The 12,452-nt window shown below is 43.0% G+C and overlaps 1 protein-coding gene across 1 annotated transcript in view; it reads left to right on the forward strand.

Moving 5' to 3' along the window:
* LOC132820004 (FERM and PDZ domain-containing protein 1-like) overlaps positions 1-12,452 on the forward strand; it is a 139,368-nt gene that overhangs the window by 62,202 nt on the left and 64,714 nt on the right. The window contains exons 4-6 of the mRNA XM_060831933.1: positions 1,333-1,378; positions 3,578-3,682; positions 6,299-6,394. Of these exons, the coding sequence (XP_060687916.1) occupies positions 1,333-1,378; positions 3,578-3,682; positions 6,299-6,394 (247 nt within the window). The remainder of the gene's footprint in view (positions 1-1,332; positions 1,379-3,577; positions 3,683-6,298; positions 6,395-12,452) is intronic.

Raw genomic sequence — 12,452 nt, forward strand, 5'->3', positions numbered from 1 at the left:
TATAGAATGGAGTTCCCACCTGTGTAGAAAACCTCACTGCAATCCCAATTTAAATACATGCCAAACATTGGAGGCAGGGTTTGTAAGAACCAAATATGTAAAACTAAGTATGGTCTGAGTTATGACTTGTACTCTTTTGGATGTATTTCAATCTCCAGTGTGTTCATGATCACATCCAGAATGTGTAAGGCTGACGTCTTCATTAGACTTCACTCTGCTTTAATCTGGGCTGTGGGAGACTGCTTATAGGAAGGCATCTTTACCCTTTGTATCTGAACTCTGGACTTACACTGGAGCTTTAGTGTGATTGTTTACCAGAAATGTTTCTGATGCTGATGTCTTTGTGTAAACATTGGTTACCATGAGGGACTCTCCTTCTCAACTTTTCCCCTTGTCTGAGGTTCAAGTTAAACCACTACCATTACAGAAAGCCCTAATAGAGCCAGAGAGTCATGGAGATGTACAGCACAGAAACAGACCCTTCTCCAACTCATCCATGCTGATCAGATATCCTAACCTAATCTAGTACCATTTGCCAGCGCTTAGCCCTATATCTCTCTAAACCCTTCCTATTCATATACCTATCCAGATGCCTTTTAAATGTTGTAATTGTACCAGCCTCCACCACTTCCTCTGACAGCTCGTTCCATACATTCACCACCCTCTGCGTGAACACGTTGCTTCTTCAATCCCTTTTATATCTTTCCCCTCTCACTCTAAATTTATGCCCTCTAGTTCTGAACCCCCCCCCAACAATAGAAAGACTGCATTGTGAATCTTTTTATTTCTTTATTTCTTATTTTCCTAACATATACTGTGTATATCTGTCATGTTCTGTAACTTATTTCTTTATTTTCTCTAATTTTATACCTGAGATTTATACCTAGGTATTTTGTACTTAAGGTGCCACTGTGTGTTGGTGACATTGTACACTTTTCACTGCACTCCAGTACTTTTGTAACTTGAGCACACGTGACACTGAACCTAATTCTAATTCACCAGTCACCTCTCTTTCTCAAATGAGAGAGCAGTCCCATGGGGCTTGTAAGATCGTGGCAATTTTATTTTTAACATCGAACTACAATCTGAGTGAGATAGACGGACTAGATCAGATTGGGATGTCTGGTCAGTGAGGACAAGTTGGACAAAAGGGTCTGATTCCACGCTGTACAACTCTTATGAGTCTTATGTGTTGCTGTTAAGTTCAAGCCTGTGATCCCGGAAAATAATATTCTGTGCCAGGAGCTTAATTTTGCAGGTTTTAGTCAAGTGTCCTTTTTTTCCTGCATTGGACCCATATTGCTTTAATATTTGTCAAATTGTTTATTGCAGGGAATGTGGTGACACTGTTACAGTGACTGTCCTGCGAAATACCCCTGTAAGTACAATCTTTCGACTTTTAAAAGCAGAGCTTTCCAATGCTACTCATGGTCATCAGTTCGATTCCAGCCTCGGGCGACTGTCTGTGTGAAGTTTCCATATTAAATTATTAAATTGCCCCTAGTGTTCAGGGATGTGTGGGTTAAGTGCATTAGTCAGGGGAAATGTAGAGTTATATGGTAGGGGAATGGGTCTGGGTGGGATACTCTTCAGAGGGTCGGTATGGACCTGTTGGGCCAAATGACCTGTTTCTACACTGTCGGGATTCTATGGGTTTATTCACAACTCGGTTGCAGTCCAGGAGAGATCCACTCGACGTGATTCAGATTCATTCCCAAATACTTTAGTCTGGCATTTGCAATGGCAGTTTGAATGACATGCCTTAGATGGAGAGGCTAGACAGGATGGGCTTGTATCCCGTGGAGTTTTGAAGACTTATTAGTGAAATAACTAACAGATATAACAAATCTATAGATGGGATGGATGCTGACATTTACAGTGAGCACTTGATCTTGGACACGGGAACAGGAGCAGGCTATTTGGCCTGTTCCTTCAGTCAGCTGTACCTCATCTCTGTCTACTCACTGTCGCTGAGTATTCCAATAAAAATCTATCAAACTTCAATTGACCCTGTTTCCTTAGTATTAAGAGAACTAGATGTCTTGAAGTAAGCTTGCAGAAAGCCACCTGACTCTGAACAGGATGGTGCTTTATGTTCAATTAACATTTGATGGGGCTTGATGAGACTGTGCACTGCTCCAAGTTTGACACAAATTCAACCAGCTCACGTCGGAAGGGTTTGATTCATGCTTCAGTGGCCATTTGTCTTGTGTGATGTGTTATCAAGCTACATAATCAAAGAAGTTTCCAGGCTTCATGCAGGATACAAACGAAGATTTGATCATTAATCTCAGCATATCCTAAAGTGGAGCAGCACCCATCAACTAGACCTCCAGCTCTCTCTATCTAGTTAGAAGTACATGCTATTACGGGGATATTGGATGAGCTTCAGTGCAAGACTGAGGCAAGCACTAGACTTTTAGAGTTGAATTATTAAACCGAGATGCCATGTCCTCTTTCAGATGGATACAAAAGGTCACGTGGCACAATTTGAATGGTTTATTGCAAAGGGAATTAACTGCAAGAGTAGGGAGATTATACATTAATTTTACAGGGCTTTGGGGAGACCACATCTGGAGTACTGTATACAGTTTTGGTCACTGTACTTATGGAAGGATGTTAACGCATCAGAAGCAGTTCAGAGAAGGAATACCTGGAATAAGTGGATTGCCTTAGATGGAGAGGCTAGATAGGATGGGCTTGTATCCCGTGGAGTTTTGAAGAGTTATAAGTGAATTAACTAAAACATCTAAGATCTCAAGGGGTCTTGAACGGGTGAATGCTGAAAGAATTCAGGTTTCCTCTGTGAGAGAATCTGAGAACTGGAGATCATTATTTTAAAATGGGGGGCACCCATTTAAAACAAAGATGAGAAAACCCTTTTTCTCTCAAAGGGTTGTGGGCCTTTAGAATTCCCTTCCTCACGAGGTAGTGGATGCAGAGTATTTAAATATTTTTTAAGGCAGAGATAGACAGATTCCTGATGACTGAGGAGTTGAAAGATTATCAGGGAGATACAGGAATGTAGAGTTGAGGTTAAAATCAAGAGGAGTCATGATGGCTCAGTGGTTAGCAGTGCTGCCTCACAGGGCCAGGAACCTGGGTTCGAATCCAGTCTTGGGTGACCATGTGGAGTTTGCACAATCTCCCTGTGTCTGTGTGGGTTTTCTCCTGGTGCTCTGGTTTACTCCCACAGTCCAAAGATGTGTAGGTCAGGTGAATTGGTAGTGCTAAATTACCCATTGTATTCAGGGGTGTGTAGGTTAGGTGAATTAGTCAGGGATTACTGTTGGAGAGTGGGTCTGGGTGAGTTACACTTTGGAGGGTTGGTGGGTGGACTTGTTGGGCTGAAGGGCCTGGATCCTACAATAAAATCAGAACAGCTGTGATTTTATTGAAGAGCGAAGTAGGCTCATAGGCCTACCCTCTTGATCCTTGTTTGTATGTTCGTATTTTAGGTTACAATCAAACTTTTGGAACTCAGAACATCAGTGCAGGGCTTTCCCAACTGCCACACATTGTCAACACAAAACGCCAAAGCTGTTGTTTAAGTGCCATGGTTTCTGTTTGTATACAGGGGCCCAGGTCATCATTTATTACTGAAGAAAAGCGAGCCAGATTGAAAAGCAACCCAGTCAAAGTACACTTTGCTGAGGAAGTGATCGTCAATGGCCAAATACAGGTTTGTGCCTTCCACAGGCATTTAGCCCACTGACTAGTTCAGCCAGATTATAATTAATCTGATTTGCTCCCAGTATGTTCTGGACTGGGTAACTTGTATTTTTCTATATAACACTAGGTGCCTTATTGGTTTTATGCTTCCTGAGGGCCTGAATAATGTTGATTGTGTCGAGCGTTGGTGAAACTTGAGTCCCATACTAGTATTTTAGAATTAAACAAAGCTAATTACATAGGGAAATCGACAGATTTGGCCCAGTGGGCCATGCGGAAAGACTAAAATGTAGGACTATTGATGAACATTAAAGGAGATATTTAATTCCTCCAACTAAAATATATTTAGAAAGGAAGAAAAGAATATAAGAGGGATAAATGCATCCATAGCTAACTAAGGAAGTTAAAGATAACATAAGGGCAAAAACTAAGGCATGCCATATTGCAAAGAGCAGTGGCAGGCTGGAGGATTGGGAAACTTTTAAAGACCAGCAAAGGGTGATTCAAAAGTAATAAAAAGAATGAAGGTTAATTATGAAAGAAAACTAGCTCAAAATATAAAAACAGACAGCAAATAATTTTATCAGTATATAAAAAGGAGAGTAGCTAAGATGAATGTTGGCCCTTTCGAGGTTGAGGAATTAATAGTGGGGAGCACAGAAATGGCAGAGACTCTAAATCAATATTTTACCTCAGTTTGCACAGTGGAAGACACTGAAACCATCCCAATTGTAACAGGTAATGCAGAGATTATAGAAAAGGTAGAATTTGTAGCAATCACCATCAATAGGGAGAAAATTCTGAGCAAAGTATTGGGATTAAAGGCAGACAAGTCCCCAGGATCTGATGACCTATACCCTATAGTCTTAAAGGAAGTGACAGCGGGGATAGTGGATACATTAATTATAGTATTCCAAAATGTCCTGGAATCTGGAAAGGTTCTAGTGGTTGGAAAATTGCTAATGGAAGACAATAGTTCAAAACGGGAGGGAAATAGAAAGTAGGAAACCACAGAATGGTTAGTTTATTGTCTGTCATTGGGAAATTGTTTGAATTCATTATTAAGTGGTATTACATTTGTAAAGTAAAAACAAACCACCACAGTCAGTGTGGTTTGATGAAGAATAATTCATTTTCTTTGTGAAGATTAATTCATTTAATTTGCTAGAACTCTTTGAAGATGTAACAAGTGAAGTGGGTAATGGAGGTCCTGTAGATGTAGTATATCTGGACTTCTGGAAAGCATTTGCTAAGGTGCCACACATAACTGGTCTGTGGTTTCCTACTTCTGCCTCCCTCCAGATAATGTGGAACTGGAAGGAACCTGTGTGTCTTCCCCATCAGGTTATTAAAAACAGTTTGTGCTCCAGACATGTGTGGAGTTTGGATCCCCTGATACTTCATACCATGGTGCCAACTCTCAGTTATGCCACTACTTTTTTGGATGCCCAGAACAAAATTTAGTGCCCTCCAACTAGCCACGTTTTGAGGCCTTCTTTCACTAATCTGAAGAAACTGTATGTCCTTCATTGGATCTACCAACTCTACTTAGGGCAGCACAGTGGCTCAATGGTTAGCACTGCTGCCTCACAGCGCCAAAGTCCCAGGTTTGATTCCAGCCTTGGTCGATTGTCTGTGTGGAGTTTGCATGTTCTCCCCGTGTCTGTGTGGGTTTCCTCCGGGTGCTCCGGTTTCCTCCCACAGTCACAAAGATGTGCAAGTCAGGTGTATTGGCCGTGCTAAATTGCCCGTAGTGTTAGGTGCATTAGTCAGAGAGGGATGGGTCTGGGTGAGTTACTCGTTGGAGGGTCGTTGTGGACCGGTTGGGCCGAAGGGCCTGTTTCCACACTGTAGGGAATCTAATCTAAACCTAACACAAGGCCCTTAATAAGGCTGGAAATCTGAAACTTTAGGCATAAGAAGCACACTACCTTAACCCCACCCTGGATTCCTGATCTTCAGTGTAGTCCCTCCAAACCAGTTGCTTTGTTTGGCTTGGTCTCCGGACAAAACATAGAAAACTCCTATGGCTGTGATGGGGTATTTTTGGTTGTTTAATCCCAAAGGATTGGCTGAGCTTTTCTGTGGATGTGTGTGTGTAAGTGAACTTTGGAACAAAATGACAGCAAGAAGTTCATGAATACCTGGAGAGATTGGATCTGAAACTTCAGGAGGGATATTGGAGGCAAACTGTACATATCACTAAGCACAAACACAAAAACAGGTACACAGACACACACACAGACACACACACACACACACACACACACACAGACGCATGCAGACACAGATACAGACACACACACACAAGCACAGATACCGACACCCACACAGGCACACATATGCAGACACACACAAACACAGACACACACAAACACACAGGCAAACACACACAAATGCATGCACACACACAAAGATACACAGAAACATATATATGCACACACACACACAGGCATACGCACAAATACATCCACACCTATATATTTTATATATGCGTACACACAATCTCTCTCTGCTGTCCCTCATTTTAGTATTTGTAACAAAGATAATGAGGAGTCTATTATGTTATTTTGCTTATCTGTTTTCATAAATAATCCTAGAAATTTGCGTTTTATCATTCCCACAGGGTAACTCGCTACTCTTAATGCCCGGTATTCTCAAGGTGTATTTGGAAAATGGACAGACCAAAGCCTTTCAATTTGAGAAAAATACAACAGTGAAGGTAATGACGGCTATAGGTGTTCTTTGTTCCTTGCTGTGAATTTTCCCGTTTGTTGATTTTGCTCAGCTTTGAATGTACTATTAATTTTAACCGTCTACTGGGGGTGGGGTAGGAGGGAGGGAGGAGGTGTTGGGGATAGGTTTGGTGGAGAGGGCAGTAAATGAGTGAAAACTTTTAATTCAGTTGTCAATGGATTAAAGTAGCATTAGTGACAAAGATATAGGAGAGAGATGATGGTGCTTTTTTTCTTTATTTCACTATTTTTGTACTTAAAGTTTGTAACTAGGTAGAACTTTTATAGAATCCCTACAGTGTGGAAACAGGCCCTTTGACCCAACAAGTCCACACTGACCCTCCGAAGAGTATCCCATCCAGACCTATTCCCCTACACTATTACTTTACACTTCCCCTGACTAATCTACACATCACTGAACACTGTGGGCAATTTAGCATGGACAATTTACCTAACCTGCACATCTTTGGATTGTGGGAGGAAACCAGAGCACCCGGAGGAAATCCATGTCAACACAGGGAGAAGATGCAAACCCCACACAGACAGTTGCCTGAGGCTGGAATCGAACCCAGTCCCTGGCGCTGTGAGGCAGCAGTGCTAACCACTGAGTCACCGTGCTGCACCTAACTTTGTACTTAACGTGGTGCCGTGTGTGGCGGCATCGTGACTTGTCACCATACTCCTGTACTTTTATACTTGAGTACACGTGACAATAAAACCTAAAATCTAACTCTGATTTAAAAACCAATTCTAGACCATTCATTCCTGTTTACAAATGTTACTTTCCATTGTCACAATTTTTGTTGATGCTTTATGAACACTAAATGTTGTAAATCAACATTTCCATTCAAGTGCCATAATGTTTTTACAAGCTGCAGCCACTCAGTGATTTCACTCAGTATGATGTGTAGTAAAGACTCAGGTTTGTTATCTAACCATGGAAGCTGCTCTGGGCAATCTAGTATTCATTAATATAAATAATAGTGAGATTGAATTGGATTTATCATTCTGATAAATGTTAGATTCAGCACCTTACCTTTAAACAGAGGTCTCCTCTGGGAGCACTGGTGAGACATAAACATCCAATAAATGACTGGTTCCAAATTCAAGGAACAGGCTGATTGACTGAAATGAGTTAGATTGTCTTGTCATACAGTCATGGAGTCATGCAGCACGGAAAGAGACCCTTCAGTCCAACTCAACCATGCTGACCAGATATCCCAATCTGATCTAGTCCCATTTGCCAACATTTGGCCCATACCCCTCTAATCTCTTCCTATTCATCTACCCATTCACATGCCTTTTAAATGTTGCAATTGTACCAGCCTGCAACACGTCCTCTGGCAGCTCATTCCATACATGCACCAGCCTCTGTGTGAAAAAGTTGCCTGTCAGGTCTCTGTCAAATCTTTTCCCCTTCACTTTAAACCTATGCCCTCTAATTTTGGATTCCCCTATCCTGGGAAAATGACCTTGACCAGTCATCCTATCCATGCCCCTCCTGATTTCTATAAATCTCTATTAGGTCACCCCTCAGCCTCCGACACTCCAGGGAAAACAGCCCCAGCCTGTTCAGCCTCTCCATATAGCTCAAACCCTCCAACTCTGGCAACATCCTTTTTAACATTTTCTGAACCCTTTCAAGCTTGAGAATGTAGTTCTTACAGCAAGGTGACCAGAATTGAATGTAGTATTTTATAAGTTGCTTCACCAGTTTCCTGTACAGTTGCAACATGACCTCTCAATTCCTATATTCAATGCACTGACCAATGCACTGACAAACATGCCAACTGCCTTCTTCACCACCCTGTCTACCTGCAACTCCACTTTCAAGGAACTATGCACTTGCACTCCTAAGTATCTTTGTTCAGTAGCACTCCCCAGGACCTTACCATTAAGTGTATAAGTCCTGCCCTGATTTGCCCTATCAAAATGCAGCACCTCACATTTATCTAAATTAAACTCCATCTGCCATTCCTCGGCCCATTGACCCATCTGATCAAGATCCTATTGTATTCTGAGATAACCTTCTTCACTATTACTACATCACCAATTTTTGTTTCATTAACATCCTGTTTTGCCCAGTGAAACCTTGTCATTTAATCTCTCCTGCCTTCCATCACAGACCTTTCCTTTTTCTCTTTCACCACTCACTGCTCTCTGTCTGCAATATTCATTTTGAACCTGTTACATCTCCAACTCTCACTAATTCTGAAATATGCTCTTCATTAATGCTGAAACTTTAATTTTGTTTCTCTCTCCATAGATACAGTCCAACCAGTTTATTATTTCCAGCTTTTTCTATTTTTTATTTCAGAGTCTCAGTATTCTGATCTGCCCCTTATATTAACATGATTTTTATGAACAACATCAATGACAACAATCTGCATTTAGAGAGTGTATTTACTCAGGTGTTTCACAGGACATTTATGAAACCAAAATTGACACAAATCATATAAAGAGATACTAGGATAAATGATAAAACTCTTAGTGAAAGCGATGTGTCTTAAAGGAGGTGAAAGGAATGGAAAGGCAGGGAAATGCTGAACTTGGCAATCAGCGATGGAATGTTTAAAGTCAGGGAGTTGAATGAGGCCAGAATTTGAAGAATGTAGATGTCTTGGAGGATGGTAGTAGTGGAGGACACACAGAAATAAGGATGGTCAAGAAAATGGAGGGTTTTGAAATGAAGAATAATGGTCAAGTCAATGTACACCAAAGAGACAGAGTTCAGGTGAACAGGAACCTGTAAGTTAAATGTAGGCAACAGATTTTTGGCTAAGCTATCATCTATGAAGGGTGGGGGATGGGACACCGGGCAGGAATTCGGACCTCAATATAATTAAGTTGCAGTAGAGTGTTTCAGCAATAGATGAGTCGAGGATGGAGTCAGGCAATAGTATTGAGGTGGGATATAGGCAGTCTTAGTGATGATGTGGATTTGTGGTAGGATCTCTGGTCAAATGTGGTTCCCAGGTTGCAAAGTCTGGTTCAGCCTCAGCTAGTTGAGAGCGAGGTGGAATTGGTAACTAGAGAACACAGCAGGACTTGAAGATAATAGCTTTAGTCTTTCTGGTATTCAGTTTGAAGAAATCTTCTCTCATCAGTACTGAATGTGAATCCAAAGTCTGACAGTCTGGAGACATTGGAGGTTGGAATGGAATCATAGTTCAATAATTTCTTTAAGAATTTAATTTGGTTATGAACTGAAAGAGCAAGATTGATTATACTGTAGCCATCTGGTAATCTGTGAAATGAGCAAACTTTGAGGTACAATACTGACCACGTTTCAGAAGTAGCTCTTTAGCATTAAAGCACTTTGGAACATCTTTTGGTGATAAAAAATGTGTTGTCCTAATGCTGTCGATTTCTTTAATGCACATGAACAGTATACAAAAGCAACCAAATCTGCAGAATAGCAAACAAAACATAGAACAAAAATTATTGATGTAGGCTTGTCGGTCAACACTTGATTTTTAATCTGACTTTCAAGGTAATATCCAAAGTCTTGTATTCACTGCGTAATGGATGAAAGCATTTATCCACAAAAGGCCAAATTCTGCAGTGAGGATTGTCAAGATTCATGGATGATAACTGAAATAAGTCAACTCCGAAAATGCTTTTCCATTTTTGCAAGTCAATGTATCCAGCAATTAAAAAAGCTTTCAAAAGCTTTTAGACATTGACAGAACAGGACAGACAATAGATGTTGGAAAGGGAAGCAAGAACGACTGCTAATTACAATGGGCTCTGTTCCTGTCAATGGCAGAGGTACTGGGAGATATGGTAACCCCCTCGACCTTTATGTCTGGTCACCAATTAGTTCTAGTCAAGAAAGTCCATGGGCAACCTATTCAATCTGCTAAGGTCTTAAGTAATCAATTATTGGCCACTGATGAGTGTCAAATGACCACCTTCGATGTCTCTCTCTTTACATTCCTGCTGGTGTTGGTTTCCCTGGAAAACCAAGGTGACCTCGCTGCCGGATTGGGAGGGGGGAATCTCCAGTTACCCCAAATGGCATCTACCTCTAAACTCCCTGACCATCCCCCATTGCCTTCCCACACTGTGACAAGAAGATAAAGAAGACTTGTGTTATTGCAGCTGGATCTGATGATGAGTAGGCCTTGCCTGACTTCAGGACTCAAAGGCTGCTAGCCTCTGATTGGCAGGCAGTTTCTGACAACCCAGGTTACTAGCACTGAGCCCAAAGAAGGGCCAGGAAACTCGCCCAGGCTTACCAAGTCAGCTCTGACTGTCTTCTCAGCCAAGGGCAGGGGTACATTACTCACTTCCGAAAGCCAGTGTGAGAAAAAAGAGGAACTTCATGCCTTCTGAGTCGATATATTAGGCACCAGGATTGTGGATGGTGCATAGGTTTGAACAATTTATAGAGCAAGAGATGTAGTGAGTGGATGGAGGAGGGGGTTTGGACAGCGGGTGGAGAAGGGGTTTGGGAGGGTGGGTGAAGAAGGGGGTCGGGAGGGTGGGTGATGAATGGGCTTGGGAGAGAGAGTGGATAAGGGGTTTGGGACAGTAGGTGGAGAAGAGGGTTGGGAGAGTGGGTGGAGAAGGCTTTGGGAGAGTGGGTGGAAAAGGAGGCTGGGAGAGTGGGTGAAGAAGGGGGTTGGGAGAGTGGGTGGAGAAGGGGGTTGGGAGGGTGGGTGAAGAAGGGTGCTGGGAGAGTGGGTGGAGCAGGTGGTTGGGAGGGTGGGTGAAGAAGGAGGCTAGGAGAGTGGGTGGAGAAAGGGGCTGGGAGAGTGGGTGGAGAAGGGGTTTGGGAGAGTGGATGGAAAACGGGGCTGGGAGAGTGGGGGGAGAAGGGGGCTGGGAGAGTGGATGGGGACGGGGGTTTGGGAGTGGATGGGGATGGGGATTTGGGAGAGTGGATGGGGACGGGGCTTTGGGAGAGTGGATGGGGCTGGGGGTTTGGGAGAGTGGATGGGGATGGGAGTTTGGGAGAGTGGATGGGGACGGGGGTTTGGGAGAGTGGATGGGACGGGGTTTGGGAGAGTGGAATGGGACAGGGTTTGGGAGAGTGGATGGGGACGGGTGTTTGGGAGAGTGGATGGTGACGGGTGTTTGGGAGAGTGGATGGGGACGGGGGTTTGGGAGAGTGGATGGGGATGGGGTTCGAAGAATGGGTGGAGAAGGGGGTATGAATGTGGATGGAGGATGAGGTTGGGACACTGGATAGAGCAGGGGGTTCCCACAGCAATGGAGCAGCAGATGTAGACTGTGGATGGAACAGGGACTGCAGACTTGGGCAGTGAGTAAGGCAGGATGTTAGGGATGATTTAACACTTTTTCCTTCATATTTCTGCAGTGCTTATTATCATGTTGCTTCGGAGTCTTCTTAGATCGTAAGAACATAAGGAACAAGTGGAGAAGTCGGCCATTTAGCTCCCTGACTCCTATCCTGCCATTATGCAAGATCATGGCTGATCTGCTCCAGCCCTCAACTCCTGTTTCATGCTCACGTCTTAATATTTTAAATATCTACCTAGTGTTTCTTTAAATACTTTCAGGGATCTCAACTCCACAACTCCTTGTGATCGAGAATTCAGATATTCACCTTGCTCCGGGAAAAGAAATTTTTTTCCATGTCATTCTGTAACTATGTCCCCTAGTTTGAGATTCCCAAACAAGTGGAAACATCTTCTCAACATCCAGCCTTTCACGTTCCCTGAGAATCCTATATGTTTCAATCAGGTCACCCCTCATTCTTCTACACTCGAGTGAATAATAGCCGAATCTGTTTAGCCGTTCCTGAGAACTCAACCTCTTCGTCCCAGGAATCAGCCAATAGGAGAGGATTTTAGATTAGATTACTTACAGTGTGGAAACAGGCCCTTCGGCCCAACACGTCCACACCGACCCACCGAAGCTCAACCCACCCAGACCCATTCCCCTACACCAAACACTACGGGCAAATCAGCATGGCCAATTCACCTAACCTGCACATCTTTGGACTGTGGGAGGAAACCGGAACACCCGGAGGAAACCCACAGACACGGGGAGAATGTGCAAACTCCACACAGTCAG

This window comes from Hemiscyllium ocellatum, chromosome 11 (assembly GCF_020745735.1).
Source record: "Hemiscyllium ocellatum isolate sHemOce1 chromosome 11, sHemOce1.pat.X.cur, whole genome shotgun sequence".
Classification (NCBI taxonomy): Eukaryota; Metazoa; Chordata; class Chondrichthyes; order Orectolobiformes; family Hemiscylliidae; genus Hemiscyllium; species Hemiscyllium ocellatum.